Consider the following 27,801-nt stretch of genomic DNA (forward strand, 5'->3'; position numbering starts at 1 on the left):
AATTGATGGTGTTGGAGAAGACTCTTGAGAGTCCCTTGGACTGCAAGGAGATCCAACCAGTCCATCCTAAAGGAGATCAGTCCTGGGTGTTCATTAGAGGGACTGATGTTGAAGCTGTAACTCCAATACTTTGGCCACCTGTGTGGATAGCTGACTCATTTGAAAAGATCCTGATGCTGGGAAAAATTGAGGGCAGGAGGAGAAGGGGATGACAGAGGATGAGCTGGTTGGATGGCATCACTGACACAATGGACATGGGTTTGGGTAAACTCTGGGAGTTGGTGATGGACAGGGAGGCCAGGAGTGCTGTGGTTCATGGGGTCGCAAAGAGTCGGACACAACTGAGCAACTGAACTGAACTGAACTGAAGTAGGCATTTCTCTAAAGAAGACATACAAATTACCAATAGGAACAAGAAGAGATGCTAAACATTGCCAACTATTAGAGAAATAAAAATCCAAACTATAATGAGATATAAACTCATGCCAGTCAGAATGGCCATCATTTAAAAGACTACAAATAATAAATGCTGGAGAGGATGTGGAGAAAAGGAAATTCTCCTACACTGTTACTGGGAATGTAAATTGATGCACCTTCTATGGAAAACAGTATGAAGGTTCCTTAAAAAACTAAAACTTAAAAAACTAAAATAGGGTTACCATATGGCCCTAGAGCCCCACTCCTAGACATATATCTAGAGAATACTAAAATTTGAAACGATACATGTACCCCAGTGTTCATAGCAGCTCTCTTTACAATAACCAGGACATGGAAGCAACCTAAATGTTCAGGAACAGATGAATGGATATAAAATATATGTATATAATAATGGAATACTATTCAGCTATTATTAATCAAAAGCAGCATGGATGAAACTATTGATTATCATACTCGGTGAAATAAGTCAGACAGAGAAAGACAAATATCATACATTATCACTTATATGTGAAAACTAAAACATGATACAAATGAACTTATTTACAAAACAGAAACAGACTCACAGACTTAAAAAGCAAACTTATACTTACCAAAGGAGAAGAAAGGTAGAGAATTAGCAGATAAAAGCTACTATACATAAAAAAAGATAAACAGGTTCTATTGTATAGCATAGGCAGATATATTAAATTATAATAAATCATAGTAGAAGAGAATATGATAAAGTATATAGTACCCATATATATACATATTACTTCTCTGTAATACCAGAAGCTAACACAACTTTGTAAACCAAATATACTTCAAAAAGATTTATGAAGTTGCCCAAGTTCTTGTGAAAAAATAGGTTTATCTATTTAAATATAATATAGATTCAAGTAATAATAATATAGCATGAGAAACTTATTCATCCTGCATTTTGAGTTAAAAATAAAAAGGAGCTTTAGCATTTTATGAAGGGATACAGAAAGGATGTTTCCTAGTATAATTACTTAAGGTAAACAAACTGAATCCATCTCAAGGAAGATTTCCTCTGTGTTCTCAGAGATTCTAGAAGTTTTGCTCAGAAAATAGCAGTTGATCTATAATACTGTTGAACTGAGTGCATTTAGAATTTTCACAAATGAGTGGATAAAGTGGGTAGCGTTTGCACAGGTAAAGAAATGGATGATGGCTTATTCCAGTGTTTTCAAAAATTGTGGAATTTAAAATTGTAGATTCTGTAGTCTCTTCTAAATGTGGTAAAGCATGGTCTAGAGAACCTCCGTATCTTAATAAAAGGAAAATTTAGAAAAAAATCAAGGTATGATTCATGATGGAATTACCTCACACTTTGTAAAATGCCATCATTTTAAGTAAGTAGTGTTTAAACTGGTTAATTAAGGCACCTATTTGAGAAAGTCTGATTTTGAGCTTTTGTACGTTATTATCTTTTTTTTAGTTTCGTTATGGCGGTGATAGTTCCAAAGGACCAACCGTCTCTGCTCAGGAAGCTCAGGCCCAGGCCATTCTTCAGCAGGCTCGGGTAAGAAAGGATCAACATGTAGTCCCATAACCTGATTATGTGTTCAATTACACAAGAGAGAGAGAAAGAGACAGAGAGTGTGTGAGGTGTGTGTGTGTGTGTGTGTGTGTGTGTGTGTGTGTGTGTGTATGTATCTGGAGGGTGCTACTATTATAAACAAAATTCTATATAGTATATTGAATCTAGATGGAGAAGATGCTAAGAAAATATCTGTTTTTCCGGTAGGAATATTTTATTTGATATTGAATTTAAATGACTGGCCTTTGCAGTATTACTACACATAATTCTTGCAAAAACACACAAACCATAACACACACATTTTCTAATTTTATTCAAAGAGGGCTGATGGTGAATTTATACATAACGTCCTTTATCTTTCACATCCAGTTTTCCCTGCTAAGGCGTATGTCGTATGTCGGTGATCAATGAATAAAGAGGGTAAACTTTTAAATAATTTTTCCACCTAATCTTACAGATTATTCAGGATATCCAATTAATCCAGAAATTTCAGTTTCTTAGGCATTCTTGTGTAGGAAAGAAACCTTCAAATATGCAGTCTATGTGTGAAACATTGTAATCTATATTTTATTTTTCCCAGACCTGCTCAGTTCATACTTTATTGTCAACTAAAAGTTTTCCACTATCTGCATACATGTAGAATATAAAATTGTTTATTTTTAAATTTTTTCCATTACAATTAAAATAAAATAAAGAAATAAAAAGAATGGATCAGGAAAGAGTTGAAAGTGATATAATACTTTTATTCATAGTGTAGTCTTGTTTTCTTTTCAAGAAGAAAGGAAATAAAAGGCTTACAGTGGTATGGATATGAGTTCCTGCTTCCTAAGTGATATAAATCATTTTGGTGATAACTATTTATCATCATTAATTTATGACTGCATACATTATATGAAAATGTAAGTCTATTTGAAAAAATATCATTGTTTGGTTACATCATCTATAAAGACAATGAAAATTTAAAATACTTGTTTATTAGATCTTGACATGATAGAAGTCTAAAAATATTTAAATTGATTTACTAATGGTGCATACAACTTACAAATTATATTACTTTGGACAAGTTTTAGATAATTATTTGAGCTTAAATAGTTTATTAGGTCATTGAATTCCTAATTTTATTAGTCCTTTTAATCTACTTGGAAATAGGTAGCAAGCATTATAATTCCAATTTTTCAGATATTTAATCTCAAGGATTAAGAAGTGTATTGTCAAAAATCTCATGGTGAGTCAGTAGTGTAATTTTGGAGATATTACTGTTTTCATCTCATGCACTTTTCTAATATGATTTTACATATTATTTCTATTGCAATATTTTTATATCTGCTATGGTAATCTAAATATTCATCTTTGGAATCACTAATATTCAAAAATAGCACACCACACTAATTTAACACCTGTCAAATATTTATCTTTTTACTCTAATTGTTCCAGCTTTACAAGTGTGCTAATTTCACATTTCTAATATTCAGTGTCAATAGTGCATGTAATCAGTCTATTATGCCTATGATTCTATAAAATAAATGTATTTTTCCATAAAGCACTAAATTTGAGATTTGTTAAAATATCTATATTATCTTAACACTTCCTGATCAATTTTGCTTTTATTTGGCTTGAATTGTCATAGCTTTTTGTAAGATATTGCTAGAAAACTTATTTAAAAAGCATCTCAATTTGTTCACAACTGAAAGTATTTTCAATGAGAATTGCACCTACATATTGAAGAGAAATTTATGCAATATTCTAAATGTACATTTGAGTAGAAAAATGATCAGATATTAAGTTTCTTATTAGATATTAAAATATATTTTTACTTTTATCATTAGATAAATAATAAATATATAGTATAAGACTATATAAGTTACAACAGTTTAAAAAAGTTTGATACTTACATCATTGTCATTCTAGAAACATGATTCTTCAGTAATCACTCTTTCTACATAGCTATTATGCCTCTGTTGATCATGCTGTTACTCAAGGGCAACTTGTACAAATAATTATTGTGGTTTAATATGCTCATCCAAGGTATCGTTCCTGAATTTGCTTTATTTTGTTTTCTAGATTGCTCTGAGAGGTCCACCTGGCCCAATGGGTCTGACTGGAAGACCGGGTCCTGTGGTAGGTTATCTAATAAGATTTTATATATTTAAATTCCTGTATTTGTAGCTCCTTGTGAGCTTTGGTCAGGCAGTTTTCATATCTCTGGCTGGTGAAAGTAAGGTAAATAAATAGACTTACACCTCATTTTGTTTCCATTTAAAAGAAGCTATTTGAATTCAGTCCTCAGTAAATTTTAATGAAAAATTGCAGTAGGAAGTTCTCAAATAATACAATGAAAAATATAATTAAATCACATATCCAATTATTAACTTTTAAAACAATACTAATTATTTGTACAATAGAGTTATTGAATTTCAATTTTACAATAAATTCTTGAGATTTAATTTTAGGTTAAAAAGAATTGATTAAAAAAGCAAAAATATATGAGGCTAATGAAAAATTGTCCATAATCTTAGGAGAAAACAAGAGACGTGGCTTAAACTTTAAGTTGCCTATAGTATTTCATGAATTGTTTCAGATATTAGAAAAGCTATTTTGTCTTTCAGAGGCTCTTGGAAAATGTGTTTTGTTTTTCCTTATAAGCTTACTGACAAGCTAATGTAGTCTATATTTTAAAAAAATAATCTCAAATATTTTGAAATTTACCAAATGCTAAGGACTATAGCAATTCACACACACACACACACACACACACACAACAAAAGATTTTTTTTAAAAAAGAGAAAAGAACTGAAAAATTCCAGCCTAGTTTTACATTGATTTTAAAATTGATGGAATAATTTATAATTTAAGTATTTGTTTTTGATATTAAAAGCTATACTATGCTTTCGATATGATCTTATATGTGCAATATACTTTATTGAAATAATGGTACTTATAGAAATTATTATGCTTAACATTAAAAGTTTACTTTTGGTTTGCTGATTAGACACAGCAAAACTTTTTTATTCAAATATGATCAATTAAATAGTTTTCTAATTCTGTTTTATTGACCTTATTGGGATGCTAGTTTTCTTCATGTAATTTATTCAAGTGTTTTTTATGTATTTTTCCAGATATTTATAGTTCTTTGAATTCATTCTTGAAATTTTATAGCATTTTATGTATTGTCAGGGCTATACACTCAATCATACGAGCTCATGTGGAACATGTGTTCTGGAAGTATGTTCCACAGAATTTAAATTACACATTTCTAAAGGCATTATTATGTATTTATCATATAGTTTTACTGCTCTGCCTTACAAAATATAATAAGGAAATGAAAGAGTTTATGTCAGTTAACAAAGGAAGAAATAGAATTAATGTTTAGTTGCTTATTAGTAATAACAAATTTACATGACTGAGGAAAATCACTAATATGCTGGTGTTTTACAGATATGGGAGTGGAAGAATCATGTGTATATTTTATTAAAAGTGAAAGTTCCTGGAGCCTGGAACTTGAGACTCTGATGAGGCAAATTCAGAGTTGGAGAGGCAGATTTAGGGTTGGAACTGACAAAATGTATTTTTAATGAGGCAGCAGGCTGAATCTTATGTTCAAGAATGCTTGGGAAACACTGCCTATTGTTTAATTTTAAAACATCAGTCTAGAATCTCTAAAATTAAAGGCATTTTCCTACTTATCATCCTGACAAATACAAATCTAGTGGATTTATATAGGGTAAGGGCAGTGATGAACAGAATCCATGAAAGCTTGTTACATTGAGCTGTTCTGTTTTCACCAGTCATTTAGGGCCAGACATTCACAGCATGTTTGCAAAGGGAAAACATTAACACCCATGTTATTACATTGCCATTCTCAATGTAATATCCAAGATTAATTGATTTTATTACTAAAGTCTTTGTTATAGAATGTTTTAGCTTCCTAAAATATTAAAGGTAGGTATTGAGAGAAAGTAATCACGTTGTTTGTTTTCACCATTTTCTCTTCTATTTTCTTTGCTCCAAAACATAAAGTTATTACAGACTGTCAATAATCTTAATTTTAGAGTCTAAAAATGTTTTATGTATTAAGATTTTAAAAAGAAGCAATATTTTAAGACATAAATATTTTCATTTTTTCCATGAGCACTTCCTTTATTCAATTATTTATTTCCAATTGCTTTTATAGATAAAAGGAGATCTATATTATAAAATATTTAGGAAATCTTGAAAATGTTCTTTTGCTTTTTCTGTTACTGTCAATGATTGCATGACAATTTTTAGAATAAGTGTTTGGGCAAAGTAATTATAATCTGTTAAGTAGATAGTGCTTATATACAGATATACAATGTAATAAATTAATTAGATTATTGGACTGTTCTTTGCATTCACGTCTGAATAATAATCTCATTTAATGTAGAACTCCAGTTTCTTTCTTGAAGAAATTTGACTGCAAGATTACAAGCATGATCTTCAAGACTGGAATATTCATATTACTTGACTTGCCATATTTTTTGGCAGTCACATTAACAGTTATTTTACTTTGGAACCACCAGGAGGCTCTCAACACCTAGCGTTTTCAGGCTTTGCATAATTTTAGCTTTTTTGCACTTTGATTCAAGGCAATATTTAGTAGAATATTGATTTAAATAAATCAGAAACTTTTTAAACACACAAAGTATACTTCAGCATGAAGTAACTATTATCATTATGTTCAATTTTAAAGTTTTAAAGCTCTTTAGGAGGGTGAATGGCCTAGTATTTATTTTTTTAAACTCACAGCACTTTTATAAAGTGATTTTATATTTTTTCCAGTTAATGTACCAGATTTTTGTTGCACTTCTTGACTTATGTAAATATTTGTAAGAGGCTTTGTCATAGGATTTATTTTTGTGGGGAAAATTAATACAGAACAATCTAGGGGGAAAATGCTTTAACATTATTTCAGGACATTATAATGATAGCAATAGCATCTGTTTTTGATGTTTTATTGCTATAGAATTCAGCGTTTCAGAAATTTCTGAGTATAAAAGCATTAGCATGTTTCCAAGTTGTATAAATGGATTCAGTGTGTACCCGAGTCTGTAAAAATGTGTTTTCTCTAGTACTGCACCACAGTGTAATGATAAATAATGCCTGAGTATGGTGGTAAGTGCTCTGATGGCATACACATTAGAGAATATCTCAGTGTGAGCTCATGAAATTGGCTTCTGTGTGATTATCAGTAAATATAAGCTTTTAAACATAGTTCCCACATGTGAATACAGTCAAAATCTGAGAAGAGATGTGTTTCATTCAGAAGACTTGAAAATTTTATTGTATTAACTAATAAAATCATATTTGAAGAAATGTATTTTGAATAATGTTTATTTCAAGTGAAAATAGTAGGACACAACTGATTAGAGAATTACAAAATTAAATGAATATGTCTTCACTTTTTCTCTACAGGGTGGGCCTGGTTCTTCTGGGGCCAAAGGTGAGATGGGTGATCCAGGTCCTCAGGTAAAAATTAACCTATTTCACTTATTTAATATTTAAATTTATTTTATCTATTATGGTAATTGAAGGGTCTGCCATTTGTTTTAGGAGTAAAGAAATTACTTACATGGCCTTTCAGCTCACATCAACTTCTTTAATTGAAAAATCTCTAATGGTCAGTTGACTACCAATAATTTGATTAATTTAAACAATATTAGAAGAAGACAATAAGCTAGAATTATAAAGTCTTGATAGTAATAGGTCTTCTGAATATTAAATTGGTTTAAAATTGTACAGAGCAAAGCAGAACCATTGCGATTGTACTTATAGCAACCCTGACACAAGCCTAAAATGTTTCTTGTGGAGACCAAATCTAATAAATTCTCTCAGAAAGGATATTTAATATATCTAAAAGAAGCTTACTTTAAATCCTTTGTAGAGCTGAGGAAATCAAGAGAAATTGAGAACACCTGAGCTGAAATTCTTAGAAAGATCTCACATATTGTTGCACACGCATATGTGTTCAGTCTCAGTCGTGTCCAACTCTTTGAGGCCCCATGAACTGTAGCCCGCCAGGCTCCTCTGTCCATAAGATTACCCAGGCAAGAATACTGGAGCGGATTGCCATTTCCTACTTCAAAGGATCTTCCCAACCCAGGGAGAGAACCCCTGTTTCCTGAGTCTCCTGCACTGAGCCATCTGGGAAGCCCTACAATATATTTACAGTATTTAAATTTAAAGTATTATTTTTCCTTGAATGATAAGTAGATAGAAACATACACTGTAAACACATTATGGAATATACTTATTCTAGAGAACTGACAACAAAGTATCATGTACTTTTAAAATTCATTCATTTTTTTAATGAAAATGCTTCCTGGTTTACTCAATATGTATAGATTCAGATTGGCTGCAGGAGCTTTCAAGTGGTCATCTATTTTTTCCTTTTTTTAAAAAAATCGATTTTATTTTAACAATATTATATTGTAAAAGTGAATTTGAACACCTATATGCATTTTCCCTAACTACCCCCACAATCATTTGGATATTGAACAGTTACAGAACCCCAAACAATTACTTGATACCACTTTACCGTCACATCTTCTTCCTACTGCTAATAGCTGACTGACTGCTGATCTGTTCTTCACCATTACAGTTTTATGTTTCCAAGAATATCGTATAAATGAAACCATACATTATGTAATCTTTTGAAACTGTCTTCTTTCACTCAGCATAATTTGTTGCAGTTGATGAGCACATCCGTAGTTAATTTGTTTTTGTTACTGAGTTAATATTCCCATGTTTGGATGCACCACAGTTTATTTTGAAATGAGAAAAAAAATTCCCCTAAATTGAGAAAGATATTTGAGTGACACAGAATGTGAGAGTTTTTTTTTATGCCTATTAAGTATTGTCATAAACGGATGGAAAGCATTTGTACCTTAACTGAGAATTACATAAAAAGATTGAATAAAAATATTGAAAAGTTAGGAAATTTAGCCTTTTACAGTTTATGAATTTCTGGATCCAACTCACCTCTTTACAAAATGGGTGAATTTGAAAACGTGCTGCAGCAATTTTCATGGTCTTTGTAGTTTTCCTTAATTCCAGTGAGATGCACTATCAAATGAAAGATCACTTTCATTAAAAACTAACAGAATTTGTCCTGTTATTATTGCTCCTTGCCGTCCACCTGGGGTATAGGATAGAATTTTTTTCTACAGTATTTTTAAGCTATATTCTTTTAATCTCTAACTATTAGGCAACTTTAATTTCATGTTTCTATAATCATTGTGTCAAAGCTATCATAATAATTACTTGTAATTTCAAATGTGTGTTACATTTTCTACCACACTCATTAAATTCATATTGTTTAAACTTAAAAAGAGATGCTACCCTATGTCGCTTCAGTCATGTCCAACCCTGTGACTCTGTGGCCCACCAGGCTTCTCTGTGCATGGGATCCTCCTAGCAAGAATACTGGAGTGGGTTGCTGTGCTTTCTTCCAGGGGATCTTCCCAACCAAGAGTCAAGCCTGCATCTCTAAAGTCTTCTGCATTGGCAGGCAGGCTCTTTGCCACTAGTGCCATTGAAGGCCTATGTCATATTTCTAATGGATCTGTATGTTATCTATTATAAGCTGTGCAATTTTATTTTTAAAACATGTATATTAATTCACAAGACATTGTATATTGATATAACATTGTACTGAACTACCTCAAGAAAGATACTGAGGACCTTAAAACTTTAATCTGAGATGGCATGGCACCAGTCAGTAATTGAATTTGAGTTTGCCAAGTCATTCTCCAGAAATGTGTACCAGGCACTGTGCTAAACTGTAGAAGTATAATGGAGAAAAAGATTTAGTCCAAAGTTGCGGTGGTTAACAGTTAAATGGGAGACTCAACTATGGAAACCAAAACAAAAAACAGTTACAATCAAATGTGATACTTGCAATAAAAGAATAAATATCTAGGAGAAGATCTCCATAAAAGAAGGGAAATTTGAAAGCAAAGGGATTAGAAAGAGAAGAGGAATGAAATGAAATGTTTTCAGTCAAGGGAAATGTAAAACCCCAAGGTTTTGAGAATGAATTTAGTAATTGAGAATTTTTTAAGTTTAAAATATCATTTTGCATTCCTTTTGTTTACATGTAATCATAGGTCTATAAAAACTTAATAAAATAGTATGACTTTTTCTGGCAAGGAGCCATGTAGAAAAATTGATTCTCTTATCTTCTTGCTTTATGTGGACTTTTATACAAGAAACAGTTTTTTTGTGTGTTAAAGTGATTAAGGTAAAACTAAAAAGATATAAAATTCTAAAACCATTTTTCTATGTGATTGAGTTTATTGAACCGGAATTCTATAAAATTAATTAAATATGATGTTTTAATATAGGGCCCACGTGGTGTCCAAGGTCCTCCTGGTCCAACAGGAAAACCTGGAAAAAGGGTATGATTTGCTTTCATTGAGCATATTGAGGGCATCTGAAACCATCAGTTATTTTATTTTCTTTTACTCTGTGCTATTTGGAATCCTTTTTGCTTAGTCATGTTCTTGGTACTGTCAGGGTCGTCCGGGTGCTGATGGAGGAAGAGGAATGCCAGGAGAACCCGGGGCCAAGGTCAGGAACCCGTCTCATATGTTTGTATATTCACTCAGTTTCTCCTGAAGTTTTTATATTTTAAAATAAAGTTTCTTGATATGAAATAATATTTAACATTCGAATTACAGTTCAGAAATAAGCTCAGAATATGACGTTGTTGATGATGGTGATGATGCTGCTTTTACAGGGGGATCGAGGATTTGATGGACTTCCAGGTCTACCAGGTGACAAGGGTCACAGGGTAAGATATACCATTCTATTGCTTTTTATACAGGGATAATAAAAGAATACTATGAAATATTTTAAATAGCTGCACTAAGAAATAAGAAAATTAAGTATTTGTGAACTCATGTAAATTAGTACATCTAAAAGATACATGAAGAAATATAAGTAGAATTATATGTGGGATATTATTATATTTTTTAGATATTAAAATACTCATTTTACACAAATATAAGTTGAGGCAGAATCTTTAGGTACATGGATGTGTACATGCTAAGTCGCTTCAGTCTTGTTAGAGTCTTTATGACCCTCTGGACTGTAGCCCGCCAGGTCCTCTGTCCATGATTTTCTAGGCAAGAATGCTGGAGTGGGTTGCTGTACCCTCCTACAGGATGTTTATGTATATGCAAAATATATTTACAGAACAAGTATAGAGATTTAATTTTTTGATAATTTTTTGATAATTACCTCAATTTCTTTCTTACATTTTGCCTATGGATATATTCAAAAGACACCTGCAGGCAATCTGTAGTTAATATTACAATATACTGGGCAATGTATTTTATTATACTTGTTAGATGGTGCCGGTAGATCGAGATACCATAGACTACTTCTTTGTGATAATATAAGTTTATAATTCAATGCAGGAATTTATAATTTACTAGGGCTTATTAACAATATACAATGTTGAACAGCAATCCAGTCAGTAGTTTTAGTGGGAAATTAAGCCAGGATGTGGTCTCTCAAAAGAGATCAGCTTTAGATCTTCACATTACTCTTCTTCAAAAGTTAAAAATAAAGGTGAGGCAATCTTTAAGAAAATTAGAAGTGAAAAAAAGAAAGATAAAGAAAAGAGAGTGCCATGAAAGTTTAGCAAAATATCTACTGTGTGCCACGTTGAGGGAAATACATAATTTTGTTTTTGTTTTTTTTAAATTGAAGCTTTGTTAGTCTTCCAGAATTGTGCTGAATTGATGAGAATTGTTTAAGAAGCAGAGAAAATTTAAATAAAAATCAGCAAAGTGCATCCATGCACCATGAAGAATGAAGACAATCTTCAGCAAAATAATTTTCTGTTAGTTTGTAATAATTAAAAGTCTGAAAATTATTTGGATATTTTATTTAAATCTTTTTGTTTTCAAAATTGAAGGAATGTTTTCCTTGCATACTAAATTGTAATGCCAGTTAATATAAAGTTATGACTTATCTCTGAAGTGTTTTCAGGAGAGAAAATAAAGCATAAGTTTTTCTACCAAATGTTTCATTATTTTTGCTAGGATAGCTGTAGGATAGAGTTATAAATATTCTGGCTTACTTCAAATTCTAATTGTATTTGGATTTCTTTAATAGGGTGAACGAGGTCCTCAAGGTCCTCCTGGTCCTCCTGGTGAAGATGGAATAAGGGTATATGAAAGTTCATTTCTTTTAAGAAATATTTAAAATTAAAACATTAAAGAAAACCATGCTGAAATGTTGCATTGTCTGATCACATCACTATCCTATTCATTATGTCCATGACAGGGAGAAGATGGAGAAATAGGACCAAGGGGTCTTCCAGGTGAAGCTGTAAGCAACTTTCTTTTTTTTTTTCTTTTTAAATAATACCCTATTTAGGAGGAATAGTGCTTGGTGTTACAAATATAAAGTCACTAATAATTGCAATCTTACCTAACCTAACCAGGTAATTTGTTATGTGAAAAAACATTTTAAAAGGATACTTACAGCTCTTCTGTCATTAAATTTTAGGAAATTGAGAGGAAAAAAATGTGGGATATAACATCTTAACTACAAGGAGAGATAATAAAGCCTTTTTAAGTGAATAATGCAAATAAATAGAGGAAAACAATAGAACAGGAAGGACTATAGATCTCTTCAAGAAAATTGGAGATACCAAAGGAACACTTCATGCAGAGATGGGCACAATAAATGACAGAAATGGCAAGGACGTAACAGACACAGAAGAGATTAAGAAGAGGTGGCAAGAATACACAGAAGAACTACATAAAGAAGGTCCTAATTACACAGTTAAGCATGATGGTATGATCACTCATATAAGGCCAGATATTCTGGAATGTGAAGTCAAGTGGGCCTTAAGAAACATTACTTTGAACAAAGCTTGTGGTGGTGATGGAATTCTAGCTGAGCTATTTCAAATCCTAAAAGATGATGCTGTTAAAGTGCTGCCCTCAATATGCCAGCAAAATTGGAAAACTCAGCAGTGGCCACAGGACTGGGAAAGGTCAGTTTTCACTTTAGTCCTGTTGCTGCTGCTGCTGCTAAGTAGCTTCAGTTGTGTCCGATTCTGTGCAACCCCATAGACGGCAGCCCCCCAGGCTCCCCCATCCCTGGGATTCTCCAGGCAAGAACACTGGAGTGGGTTGCCATTTTCTTCTCCAATGCATGAAATTGAAAAATGAAAGTGAAGTCGCTCAGTCGTGTCCGACTCTTCGCAACCACATGGACTGCAGCCTACCAGGCTCCTCCATCCATGGGATTTTCTAGGCAAAAGTACTGGAGTGGGGTGCCATTGCCTTCTCCATTTCAGTCCTAAAGAAAGGCAAATGCCAAAGAATGTTCAAACTACCATACAATTGTGCTCATTTCACATGCTAGCAAGATAATGCTCAAAATCCTTCAAGCTAGGCTTCAATAGTATAAGAACCCAGAACTTCCAGATGAACAAGCTAGATTTAGAAAAGGCAGAGGAACCAGAGATCAAATGGCCAACATTTGTTGGATCATACAAAAAGCTAGAAAATTAAAAAAAAAAATCTACTTCTGCTTCATTGACTATGCTAAATACTTTGAATGTGTAGATTACAACAAACTGGAAAATTCTTAGAGATGGGAATACCAGACCACCATACCTGTCTCCTGAAATCTATATGCAGGTCAAAAAGCAACAGTTAAATAACCAAACATGGAACAACAGACTGGTTCAAACTTGGGAAAGGAGTACAACAAGGCTCATGCTTTCACACTTTTATTTAATTTCTATGCAGAGTATATCTTGCAAAATACCAGGCTGGATGAATCATAAGCTGGAATCAAGATGCATGGGGAAATATCAACAACCTCAGATATGCAGATAATAACACTCTAATAGCAGAAATTGAAGAAGAACTAAAGAGCCTCTTGATGAAGATGAAAGAGGAGAGTGAAAAAAAAGCTGGCTAAAAACTCAACATTCAAAAATCTAAGATCATAGCTTTCATTCCCATCTCGTCATGGCAAGTAGATGGGGGGAAAGTGGAAACAGTGACAGATTTTATTTTCTTGGGCTCCAAAATCACTGCAAACAGTGACTGCAGCCATGAAATTAAAAGACTTTTACTTCTTGGAAGTAAAGCTATGAGAAACCTAGACAGTATATTAAAAAGCAGAGACATCACTTTGCCAACAAAGGTTCCTATAGTCGAAACTGTGGTTTTTGCAGTAATTATGTACCGATGTTAGACTTGGACCATAAAGAAGGCTGAACACTGAGGAATTGATGCTTTCAAACTGTGGCACTGGAGAAGACTCTTGAGAGTCCCCTGGACAGCAAGATGAAATCAGTCAATCCTAAAGGAAATCAACCCTGAATATTCAGTGGTAGGACTGATGCTGAAGCTCCAGTACCTTGGCCCCCTGATTCGAAGAGACAACTCATTGGAAAAAATCCTGATGCTTGGAAAGATTGGGGGCAAGAGGAGAAGGGGACGACAGAGGATGAGATGGTTAGATGGCATCACCTACTCAATGGACATGAGTTTGAGCAAATTCCAGAAGATAGTGAAGGACAGGGAAGTCTGGTGTGCTGCAGTTCATGGGGGTCACAAAGACTTGGTCATGACTGAGCGACTAAACAACAACTTGTCATCCAAAAAACCTTATCTAGTTTTTGTGGCTGTTTATTTTGTTTCAATTTTTTATATCAATACCTCTAGAATTTTTTATTTGTTTAGGATAAACAATTATTACTAGAGGAAACAAAAAATGAGGTGCTTGCTACTGTTACTACAAAAAATGAGGTGTTTAGTATATATCAAATATAACTATAAAATTTATTAAATTATATCCTTTTTTCCATTGAATTTTACAAATGAGGAAACTGAGTTGGAAAGGTTTACTCAAACCTAGTCAATCAAAGATCCACACTAGAAGCAGACCTCTTAGTTTTACTGCTAGTTTGCCACATTATAGAACCTGTCAATTCAAAGGCAAAGCATGTTTGTATATGTTAGTTGCTCAGTTGTGTCCAACTCTTTGCAACTCCTTGGACTATAGCCCACCAGGCTCCTCAGTCTCTCAAGTAAATATAACAGTAAACCATACTGTTGACTTTTTTGAAGAAGGAAAAGAAGGAGGAACAAAATGGAGAAGGCGAAGAAGAGAAGAAAATGCTTGCTTAAATCATAATAATTTTAAAAATCATGAAAGTGGTTTCTATAACCTTCCTAATATAGTCCTCCAGCTGTTTGTTTCTTTCTCTCAGTAGAATATTCTCTCAAGATGGAATTTACCTAAATGTAAAATAAATGAGCATCAAGACTCTTTGTGTAGTCTGTTTGAATTATAAGATTTAATAAGATTCAGCGTTGCTATTCAAATTGGAAAATGGCACCAAAGTTACTTACTTAAAGCTTTAAAATATTTCCTATATTTAAAGTTTCACAAGTGATTCATATGTAATTCCATAGACTCAAAGATACAGTTTCTATATTAAAGACTCACTCATTCATTTTGGCTTTTGGCTCAATATAAACACTAGGTAATTGTGTCACACAAAATGCTATTTTAAATGCCTTATTGGTGTGTTGAAAGAGGGTGAATAAATATTTTAATCAAAACATTACATTAAAATGTGTTTATTTAAAAGACAAGACATGTTTTGAAGGCCTTTTTTTTTTTTGGATAATCTGTTTCTTTTTTACTCCTAGGGTCCACGAGGTTTGCTAGGACCAAGAGGAACTCCAGGACCTATTGGACAGCCTGTATGTATTGTTGAAAACATTCAAGATGTTCTAGGGAAAGCTTATTGCCGGAGTCTTAAAGCCAGAAAGCTGTAAAAGCTTTCAGTAGACAGCCAAAGTTTCACTATTATAATCTAAGACCTAATGATGCTGCCTATCAATTTAACTGAGTGTACTCACTCCACCTGCTTCTTTCTTTTCTCTTCCTTTTAGTTTATGTATTTTATTCTTTTTCCCAACACACAGTAGAAAATACTGCCAGGATGTCTCCATGGACATGGAGAGGAGAGTATAGACCTTGCTTTTTCCCTCATTTCCATTGAGTTCTAAAATGGCTTTTAGTTACCCTAGGTTACTGGGTATCATGCTATTAGGTTCGTTTTTTATATTTTCTATTGTAGCATCTGAACTTGTATATACTCATGTATATTTTTTCTTCATTGAAGGGTATAGCAGGTGTGGATGGCCCCCCCGGACCAAAAGGGAACATGGTATGTACAAGACATCCATAAAGTAACTCATTTCTGTACTCTAATACTAGCAAACCATTTTTGTTGCTAAATCTAAAATTAAGGTTTCTTACAATGTTTTGCCAAATTCTTCTGCTAGCATTAATATTTTGCAAGATTTTCCAGATTCTCTAAAGGGAAACATGATATGGGAACTATTTTTCAATCCAAAAGACAAAACCTATTATGTGAAATAGTTCTGTTAAAGACTCTTTTCCATTTTCCTATGTCAGGGTCCTCAAGGGGAGCCGGGACCTCCTGGTCAGCAGGGAAACCCAGGACCTCAAGTAAGTCTAAGCCATCACACCTTTTATTGAGGTAATGGGGTAAGATGGTACCTTTATACAAGAAAATTGAGAGCCTCAAAATTTTCTACGTAGGGCTGAGAGTTTATGTATGAATGTACAAAGCTCATTCTATTTTATTCCTTTTAAAAAATTTTTGAACAAATTTGCAGAGGCTTTTCTTTCTTCTAAGAGTAAAATGAGTCATTCAGTGCTCATGGAATGCCAGGATACCTGCGGGAGGGTTCTGAATAGGATCACATTACAGTTCCATTGCCAAAAGAGTACCTTGTATAAAACTCCGGTGTTGTAAAATCTTCTGCAGAAAGTGGGGGATATATATAATACTCATAGCTCATTGCATGTAATATAGAGGGCTAATCATTTACTATTTTAAAAGTGTGTTCTTATGATGTGATACTTGACATATGAAATAAATTCTTTTAAAATAGGGTCTTCCTGGTCCACAAGGTCCAATTGGTCCTCCGGGTGAAAAAGTAAGTTCATCTGTTGTCCTAGGAATGTCTGGTAAATGAGCTTGTATTGTCAATCTTAGGGAGGAATAAGGCCTGCCTTCTGCTTTTGATATTTAAATGGCTCAGCATATAAGGAATTAATCTGGATTTAAATCATGAATGTACTGGTGAGCAGAAGCCATTCATATGTCTCTGAATTGTAAATGATAACATTTCACAGAGTTTCCATTTGGATAGCTTCCAGATATGACATTCTCAGCTATATTAATTTCATTAATGTACTGATATGAGTGAGTGCTTTCTCTTTATTTTTGTTCTCCTTTCATTTCTCGTTATTTAAAACATGTGATTAGGTTTGCTTGTGACAAAGGGCTTTTAACAAGATCTAATTAAGGGAAAATTGTGACGTTATCATTGCCACCATTTTTCATGGAAAAATGGCAAATGATGTTCTTGTTAAAACTCAATGTCTAGATCAAAACAAGAATAAGTCTTTAATTAAAGAGATGTCTTTTTTCCTCCATCTCCCCTGTCAGTTTCTTTAAGTAGTATTTTCTATTCCCTATAGTTACAGCACAGTGTTGCCTGTTCTTATATAATTTGTTTTCTTATTTTGGCTGATTTCTATAAATATGTGATTTTTTAAATTATCAACTTTATTGGAGTTAATTTCATACCATAAAATTTACTCTCTTTAAGTCTATCAGTCAATCATTTTTAGGAAATTTATAGAAGTTTGCCACAATCACATTTTAAAAATATTTATATCACCCCAGAAGGAAAGCTTGCATCAATTTCTACTCCTGAGTCCATGCACAAACCTACACAACTGATGTGCTTTGTATCTTTATACATATACCTTTTCTGACCATCTTATGTGAACAAAATGTATGAATGAAGTTAACATTTGAATTTAATTATATGAATAAATATAGTATGTGACATTTGTGTCTGGCTTCTTTCATTTGGCATAATGTTTTTGAGCTTTATCAATGTGGTAGCATATATCAGTACTTCACTTCTTTTTTTTTTGCCAAACGGTATTCCTTTGATTGAATATTTTGTTTACTTATTCAGCAGTTGAGGGAAATAAGTTATGTACACTTTTCAGCTATTATGCTGCTTTGAATATTTGTACAAAGATATTTGTGTAGACATTTTTAAAATTATTTTTGTTAGATAGAAATGGAACTGCTGGGTATATGATAAACTCATGTTTAACACTTTAAGAAGTTTTCAGATTGTGTTTCAAAGTGGTTGTACCATACTTCCTTCCTCAAAATTTAAGAGGATTTCAGTTTTCATTCCAATCCCTAAGAAAGGCAAGCCAAAGAATGCTCAAACTACCACACAATTGCACTCATCTCATGTGCTAGTAAGTGAAGTTGCTCAGTCGTGTCTGACTCTTTGTAACCCCATGGACTATAGCCTTCCAGGCTCCTCTGTCCATGGGATTTTCCAGGCAAGAGTGCTGAAGTGGGTTACCATTGCCTTCTCCAGGGGATCTTCCCGACCCAGGGATAGAACCCGGGTCTCCCGCATTGTGGGCAGATGCTTTACCCTCTGAGCCACCAGGGAAGCCCAAAGTGAAGTCGCTTAGTCATGACTGACTCTTTGCGACCCCATAGACTGTAACCTACCAAGCTCCTCTGTCCATGGGATTTTCCAGGCAATAGTACTGCAGTGGATTGCCATTTGCTTCTCCAGGGGATCTTCCCAACCCAGGGCTTAAACCCTGGTCTCCCACATTGTAGACAGACGCTTTACCGTCTGAGCCACCATCTCATGCCCTAGTAAAGTAATGCTCAAAATTCTCCAAGCCAGGCTTCAACAATACGTGAACCGTGAACTTCCAGATATTCAAGCTGGTTTTAGAAAGGCAGAGGAACCAGAGATTAAATTGCCAACATCCGCTGGATCATCGAAAAAGCAAGAGAGTTCCAGAAAAACATCTATTTCTGCTTTACTGACTGTGCCAAAGCCTTTGACTGTGTGGATCACAATAAACTGTGGAAAATTCTTCGAGATGGAAATACCAGACCACCTGACCTGCCTCTTGAGAAACCTATATGCAGGTCAGGAAGCAACAGAACTAGACATGGAGTAACAGACTGGTTCCAAATAGGAAAAGGAGTATGTCAAGGCTACATATTGTCACCGTGTTCATTTAACTTATATGCGGAGAACATGAGAAATGCTGGGCTGGATGAAGCACAAGCTGGAATCAAGATTGCAGAGATAAATAGCAATAACTTCAGATATGCAGATGTCACCATCTTTATGGCAGAAAGTGAAGAACTAAAGAGCCTCTTGATGAAAATGAAAGAGGAGAGTAAAAATGTTGGCTTAAAGCTCAACATTCAGAAAACAAAGATCATGGCATCTGGTCCCATCACTTCATGGGAAATAGATGGGGAAACCGTGGAAATAGTGGCAAACTTTATTTTTGGGGGCTCCAAAATCACTGCAGATGGTGACTGCATGCATGAAATTAAAAGACACTTACTCTTTGGAAGAAAGTTATGACCAACCTAGACAGCATATTGAAAAGCAGAGACATTACTCTGCCAACAGAGGTCCATCTAGTCAAGGCCATGGTTTTTCCAGTGGCCCTGTAAGGATTAGAGTTGGACTATAAAGAAAGCTGAGTGACGAAGAATTGATGCTTTGGAACTGTGGTGTTGGAAAAGACTCGAGAGTCCCTTGGACTACAAGGAGATACAACCAGTCCATCATAAAGCAAATCAATCCTGAATATTCACTGGAAGGACTGATGATGAAGAGGAAACTCCAATATTTTGGCCACCTGATGTGAAGAGCTGACTCATTTAAAAAGACCCTGATGCTGGGAAAGATTGAAGGTAGGAGGAGAGGGGGATGGCAGAGGATGAGATGGTTGTATGGCATCATCGATTCAATGGACATGAGTTTGAGTAAATTCCGGAAGTTGATGATGTACAGGGAGGCCTGGCATGCTGCAGTCCATAGGGTCGTAAAGAGTTGGACACAACTGAGTGACTGAACAGAACTGAACTGAACTAGTTTCTCCAGATGCTCAGCTATACTAACATATTTTCTCTCTTTAATTATGGTTATTTTTGTTGGTGTGCAATAGTACCTTATTGTATTAATTGGCACTTCCCTAATCACTAGTGATTTGGGGCTTATTTTTATATGCTTTTTGACCTTTTGTATATATTCTTACATCTTCCCTGGTGGCTCAGCAGTAAAGAATCTGTGTGCAATGCAGGAAACACAGGTTCAATCCCTCAGTCAGGAAGATCCCCTGAAGAAGGAAATGGCAACCCACTCTAGTATTCTTGCCTGGGAAATCCCATGGACAGAGGAGCCTGGAAGAAGCTCCAGTCCAAGGGGTCTCACTGACTCAATGGACATGAGTTTGAGTAAACTCTGGGAGTTGGTGATGGACAGGGAGGCCTGGTGTGCTGCAGTCCATGGGACTGCAAAGAGTTGGATGGACTGAGCAACTGAACTGAACTGAACTGAACTGATCTGATCTCCTTGCAGTTAAGGGACTTTGAGATGTCCTCTCCAGCACCACAGTTCAAAGGCATCGATTCTTTGGTGCTCCACTTCCTCTACGGTCCTGTTCTCACATCCATACATGACCATAGGGAAGACCATAGCCTTGAATACACGGACCATGTCAGCAGAGTAATATCTCTGCTTTTCAACACACTGTCTAGGTTTGTCATTGCTTTCCTGCCAAGAAGCAATAGTCTTCTGATTTCATGGCTGAGGTCACAGTCCGCTGTGATTTTGAAGCCCAAGAAGGGGAAATCTGTCACTGCTTCCACCTTTTCCCCTTCTATTTGCCATGCAGTAATGGGGCTGAATGATGTGATCTTAGTTTCTTAATATTTAGTCTTAAGTCAACTCTTTCACTCTCCTCATTCACCCTCATCAAGAGGCCCTTTAGTTCCTCTACACTTTCTGCCATTAGAGTGGTATCATCTGCCTATCTGAGGTTGTTGATGTTTCTCCTGCCTACCTTGATTCCAGCTTATAACATCCAGCCTGGCATTTCTCATGATGTTCTCAGCATATAGGTTAAAAAAACAGGGTTACAGCAGACAGCCCTGTCGTGCTCCTTTCTCAACATTGAACCAATCAGTTGTTCCATACAAGGTTCTAAATGCTGCTTCTTGACCCACATACAGGTTTCTGAGGAGGCTGGTAAGATCGTCTGGTATTCCCATCTCTCTAAGAGCTTTCCACAGTTTGTAATGATCCACACAGTCAAAGGCTTGATCATAGTTGATGAAACAGAGATAGATGTTTTTCTGAAGTTCCTTTGCTTTCTCTATAATGCAGCAAATTTTGGCAATTTGATCTCTAGTTCCTCTTCCTTTTCTAAACACAGCTTGGACATCTGGAAGTTCTTGGTTCACATACTGCTGAAGCCTAGCATACAAGATTTTAAGCATGACCTCACTAGCATGGGAGATGTGTGCAATTGTTCGATGGTTAGCACATTCTTTGGTGTTACCCTTCTTGGGAACTGGGATGAGGACTGACCTTTTCTACTCCTGTGGCCACTGCTGGATCTTCCAGATTTGCTGACTTAATGACATCCTCCTTTAGGAATTTGAACAGTTCTGCTGGAATTTCATTGCATCCACTAGGTTTATTAATAGCAATGCTTCTTAAGGCCCTCTAGACTTCATACTCTAGAATGTCTGGTTCTGGGGGACTAACCACACAATCATAGTAATTCAGTTCATTAAGATTTTTTTTAATACAGTTCTTCTGTGTATTCTTTCCATCTCTTCTTGATCTCTTCAGCATTTACTATTCTCTACCTTTTTTATCCTTTATTGTGTCCATCTTTGGGCAGAATGCTCCCTCGATGTTTCCAATTTTCCTGAAGAGATCTCTAGTCTTTCCCCTTTTGTTCTTTTCCTCCAGTTTTATGCATTGTTCATTGAAGAAGGCCTTCTTGTCTCTTCCAGCTATTCTTTGAAACTCTGCATTTAATTGGATGTACCTTTCCCTCTCTCGCCTGCTTTTCACTTGTCTTCATTCTGCTATTTGTAAAGCCTCCTCAGATAAACACTTTGCCTCTTGCTTTCTCTTTCTTTGGGATGGTTTTGTTCACCACCTCCTGTACAATATTACAGACTGCTGTCCATAGTTCTTCAGGCACAGTGTTATAGTCCGTTGAATCTATTCATTACCTCTACTGGGAATTCACACAAGATTTGACTCAAGTCATATCTGGCTGGCTTAGTGTTTTTCCCAGTCTTCTTTAGTTTAAGCCTGAATTTTACTATGAAAGCTGATGATCTGAGCCACAATCAGCTCCGGGTCTTATTTTTGCTGACCGTATACAGTTTCTCCATCTTCAGCTACAAAGAAATGAAATCAATTTGATTTCAACATTGACCATTTGATGATGTCCATCTGTAAAGCCATCTCTTGTTTAGCCTTTGCCCTTCTTCATTTTCATATCAAACTTCAGTGGTCTCTAAAGTGCTTTTTTTCTGTGTATTTTCTATATGATTACAGTATCAGAGGGCTATTGGAAATAGTTGATTTATTTAAAATATTAGGCACCAAAGGTGCTTTAGATCAGGGATTTTAATCTGGACCACTCTTATCGTATCTTAGATTAACTCATCATAACCATATTATGTTTGTAATAAGTTGCACTTGAGGCGTGTGCCTATTAAATTTTCTATAATAATACCATCCCTGCACTGGAGTCTTAGAGGAAAAATTTGATTTTAAGGAAAGTTGGTGTATCTGAATTCACCATGTTGAGACACAGGTAAAATATAGGGTCTGGTTCACTGCACTTCTTGTGGTAGGAAGAGAGCTAGCATTAAGCATAACCTGCTTCTTTTTCTGCTTTAAACACATCTAGCTCTTGAGTTCAAAAACAGTCTCTTTCTATCAAAAGGAGAAAGAACACGAAAGAAATGTGTTTTATTTATTTTGTGTCTATGGTATATATTTTATTTTAGATTTGTGTTCTGTTTATTCTGGCTCAAGAGCCTTGTCTTTCAAAACTTGGTGAATAATGTTTTTAATCAGATTGTGCAACCCACAGTTAAATCTCACAGTTAAATATAATTTTAGAAGTGTCATATATTTTTAATTCCCAATAACATTTTTATCATAAGTTATTGTTGCCTGTACTTTTATTATATTTGGGATAAAATATTTTATAACATTAAGTTAATTAACCAAACTGGATGACCACTATATTGCTCTTCTGACATGCAATAACTTAAATATACTTTTATGTCCTGTGATTTAATTTATGCTTTCAGAATTTCCATCACTCATATATTAATTGCTTTATAGAAAACAAATGATATTGTATAACTCTGTGAGCTAAAGAAGAAATAGCAAGACACAAAACAAATATTAGCTAAAGGCAAAGACTTTGAAAATATGGCTACAGATCTGGATTCATTTATATTGCAACTCTGTGATATATTAGCATTGGTTAATTACTCAAAATCTTAGATGATGAAATTTCATGAAATTGCTTGAGAATTAAAATGGACAGTATACATATATATAATATATATCATATATTGCTTAATATAGCACACAGGAACACAACAAATTTTAACTATTTTATTAAACTCCAAAAAATATGGCATTCATTCATTTAAATTTATTGCCATTCCTTTAGGGAAATAACAAGCAGTTAAGAAAGCAGACAAAATACTGTACTGTCATAGAGCTTCCATTTTAAAATAAATGGATCGATTTTAACTTGATTTTTAAAAATCCTATAGTACAAGACTTTTAGTATTTCTAATCTACACTTAAATATGTAGCAACAACAACAAAAAAAACAACAACATAGTCTTATACACAAGGTCATTGTCATAGAAATATCATGCCTGCTGGAAATAATAATTACGGAAATAGTTTTGCTTTTGTATTCTACATTTTGTTTTGAAGAAATAAGTATATTGTACTGAGAGCAAAAAATGATTTAAGTGAAAGGTAAAACACTGTCATAAAAGAATCAGGATTTTATAGCAGTTATTTTATAATATTAGATTACTTGACTGTATATGACTTTGCACAGTGGTGAAGAGAATTGAAACTTTTAAAGCCTATAAAAATGAGATGCAATTAAATTCAGTTATAAAGTCCAGATTATTTAATTTATAGGTTATTTTTGGTTGTTGTTGTTCCATAGTGATTTAAATGAGGCTTTCTTGTTAAACTCTGTACTATCCATATACATGAAAACAATGCTTTTCTTAAATACTGTCTGAGAATGGAAAACTCCCTTTACATCCAGCATCTAGACTTGCTGATGTATCCTTGCTCTTTTAATTGTTTCTAAATTCTGACTAATCATGAGCAAGCAGAAATGGCTTGAGCTTTAAAGACTTGATAAAGTTAATTATTCCAAGTAGAAAGCCAGTTTTTCTCCCAGTGAAGGGTCTGCTTGCAATAATCATTCTTAGCATGTTCCAACCTAACCAGTGATCAAATTAAATGATATCTGAAATCCTTTGTGATTAAACACAGATTAATCTATTGAATAAATAGTTACTTTATTATTATTTGTTTCTATGTCTTATGAGTAACATAATCTATAACATTCCTTATGTTAATTATTACTGATGTTTAATCAATGTTACTATGCAACTATTTGAACTGGCACATTAAAAAAATTATTTTGTTGAAATATAGCTGATTTACAATGTGTTAATTTCTGCTGTACAACAAAGTGATTCAGTTATACACACACACACACACGCACATACATTCTTTGTCATGTTTTTTTCCATTATAGTTTATCAAGGGATATTGAGTATCAGTTCAGTTCAGTTCAGTTCATTCACTCAGTTCTGTCCAACTCTTTGTGACCTCATGGACTGCAGCATACCAGGCTTCCCTGTCCATCACCAGCTCCTGGAGCTTGCTCAAACTCATATCCATTGAGTCGGTTATGCCATCCAACCATCTCATCCTCTGTCATCCCCTTCTTCTCCTGCCTTCAATCTTTCCCAGCATCAGGGTCTTTCCCAATGAGTCAATTCTTCACATCAGGTGGCCAAAATATTGGAGTTCAACTTCAGCATCAGTCCTTCCAATGAATATTCAGGACTGATTTCCTTTAAGATGGACTGGTTTGATCTCCTTACCATCCAAGGGATTCTCAAGAGTCTTCTCCAACACCACTTTTCAAAAGCATCAGTTCTTCAGTGCTCAACTTTCTTTATAGTCCAACTTGTTGCTCAGCTGGAAAGAATCCGCTTGCAATGTGGGAGACCTGGGTTTGATCCCTGGGTTGGGAAGATCCCCTGGAGAAGAGAAAGGCTGCCCACTCCAGTGTTCTGGTCTGGAGAATTCCACGGACTATACAATCTCAAAGAGTCAGACACAACTGAGTGACTTTCACTTTCATATTGAGTTCCCTGTGAATAGGAACTTATCAGTGTCATTATGGAAATATCCAGTATTTGCTTTTTCAGTGATGTAAATCAATGTATATCAATGAATATAATGATTGCATATGGACCTATATTTTTTTTTCTTTTTACTCTGTGCATGCATGTGTGCTAAATTGCTTCACTCATGTCTGACTCTGCAATCCTATGGATTGTAGCCCTCCAAGCTCCTCTGCCCATGGGATTCTCCAGGCAAGAATTCTGGAGTGGGTTGCTATCTCCTTCTCCAAGGGATCTTCCCAATCCAAGGATCCAGACTGTCTCTCACATCTCCTGCATTGGCAGGCAGACTGTTTACCACTAGCATCACCTGGGATACCCTTTTAGTCTATAAGCAACAATTTATTGTGGTATGCAAAAATTAAATTAATTAGCAATTAATTTAATTGCAAATTAAAAAACACACAGGATTAAAAGCTAGATAAAAAAACTAATGTGTCTTTGACATATGTTAAATTTTATTTTCATCTATCTTTATATACCATTTTTCTACAAAACATGTTAAAAAGTATTTAGATATGTGCAATTTATAGATAAAGATTGGCGACTCAAATTAAGAATCTTATTAGCAGTATATTCCTATGTACAAAGTCAGACTTTACATTTTTTTTTTAAATAATATTATTTTTTTCTATTCAATTAGGGTCCACAAGGAAAACCAGGGCTTGCAGGACTTCCTGGTGCTGATGGGCCTCCTGTAAGTAGTAGTTACCTGGTCATTAAACTTTCCATATTTCATTTTCAAAAATAGATTTTACATGTGTTTAGAAGTGATTGTATGAATTCAGTAATAAAAGCAAATTGAGCCAGTAATTAAACATTGATCTCTCTAAAATTCTATTTAATCATGTAGTTTCCATACTGCAAAATCTTTAAAGAGCTCCCAGTGGTCTTAGGACCACTTTCTGCCAGAATCTCATATTTTCCTACCTCTCACTTTTCTCTTAGTAGGCTCTACATTTTCTATTGCTATACTTTTTGTTATGTCCTTTTCTTTTCATAGAAAATACTTTATATCTTGTCTTCCTTTTCAAAGAACACGTTTCTTGAGAGTCCAGGTGATATTCCTCATCTTTTGTAAGTTTCCTCAGACACCTTACATGAAAATTCATCTGTGTTCAGGGATTCCTTACTTTTCTAAAAATATAGCAATGTTTATTATATCTTATCATATAGCAATAAATTATGTAATCATGTAATATCCATGGTTGTTATTTGAAAACCTTTTATTTATGCTTCTTTTTTTTCTCTTGAAACTACTTACTCAGAACTAAGGTATAAAAATTTTCATCCTGTTATTGCTTGTTTTCATTGAGTAGAGTTGTTTTGGAGCTGTGCATTTTTATTTACCAACTCTCAGTAACTTGATTAAAAACACCATTGGTGTTTATGATGTTGCTGTGTTTTAAATGTCCCATTGATGTTCTTAGTTGCCTTGTAAAGATGTGAGTGTAATTATTTAATCAATATGCAAATAGAAGTTAGACTGAAACACTTTTATTTAAAACTAATTGAGATTGGGGCCAAACTGTTCATGAATAATATGCATGCTTTATGTGCTTTTCCCAAACTGTCTCTCAAGTTCATTATGTCATTGGTGAAATTTGCACCAAGCCAATATAAACTTATGTTTCTTTCCAAATGCTAGTTTCCAATATTATTTAAAGTTATATAGAGTGATGCAAAATATTTAATATATTTTGAAACATAAAGAATAAAACCTCAGCATGTGGAAAAAAGGGAACAATTTCATATTATATATTACCATTAATATTGCATCTCATCAGTATATATTTTTGACAAATGTAGGGTCATCCTGGAAAAGAAGGCCAGTCTGGAGAAAAAGGTTCTCTGGTATGTTACAAAGTATTATTTAAATGTTCTGTCACCTTATCTCCTAGAGAAAATGCCTTGCTTTGGTCATTTCTATGAGATATATATATATATATATATATATATATATATATTTGATCATTTAGGGCTATGAATATTAGAAAATCAGTAGCGAAAAATACTCTCCACCTGTAATATGTATTTACTTTCAAAAGAATGTTTGCTAACATTTAGGTATAAATCATGTCTCTAAAGTAACTTTTAATTTAGGGAATAAAAAAAGATATGTCTTAGTTAGATAACTTTTAATTCTGTATTGGCAATTTGATCAATTAGATCAATTAGCCTATCATTCTCAGTTTAAAAAAAATTCTCATGATCAGAAATACATTCACATTCTGCATATATAGTATATGTGGAATACATGATTATAAATAATAATAATGAAATTGGACAAGAACTACTGAATATTGTTAAAGTGTTTATGTCACTTGAATTTGATCTATATTTATTACTTTCTGATAAT

The 27,801-nt window shown here is 34.1% G+C and overlaps 1 protein-coding gene across 1 annotated transcript in view; it reads left to right on the forward strand.

Annotated features, from left to right (window-relative positions):
* The window catches only part of COL11A1 (collagen, type XI, alpha 1), a 226,752-nt gene that overhangs the window by 83,619 nt on the left and 115,332 nt on the right, over window positions 1-27,801 (forward strand). The window contains exons 13-26 of the mRNA XM_010830962.1: window positions 1,877-1,960; window positions 4,040-4,096; window positions 7,409-7,462; window positions 10,339-10,392; window positions 10,511-10,564; window positions 10,734-10,787; window positions 12,119-12,172; window positions 12,290-12,334; window positions 15,691-15,744; window positions 16,170-16,214; window positions 16,466-16,519; window positions 16,969-17,013; window positions 26,086-26,139; window positions 27,252-27,296. Of these exons, the coding sequence (XP_010829264.1) occupies window positions 1,877-1,960; window positions 4,040-4,096; window positions 7,409-7,462; window positions 10,339-10,392; window positions 10,511-10,564; window positions 10,734-10,787; window positions 12,119-12,172; window positions 12,290-12,334; window positions 15,691-15,744; window positions 16,170-16,214; window positions 16,466-16,519; window positions 16,969-17,013; window positions 26,086-26,139; window positions 27,252-27,296 (753 nt within the window). The remainder of the gene's footprint in view (window positions 1-1,876; window positions 1,961-4,039; window positions 4,097-7,408; window positions 7,463-10,338; window positions 10,393-10,510; window positions 10,565-10,733; window positions 10,788-12,118; window positions 12,173-12,289; window positions 12,335-15,690; window positions 15,745-16,169; window positions 16,215-16,465; window positions 16,520-16,968; window positions 17,014-26,085; window positions 26,140-27,251; window positions 27,297-27,801) is intronic.

Source organism: Bison bison, unplaced genomic scaffold (assembly GCF_000754665.1).
Source record: "Bison bison bison isolate TAMUID 2011002044 unplaced genomic scaffold, Bison_UMD1.0 scf7180017864519, whole genome shotgun sequence".
NCBI lineage: Eukaryota > Metazoa > Chordata > Mammalia > Artiodactyla > Bovidae > Bison > Bison bison.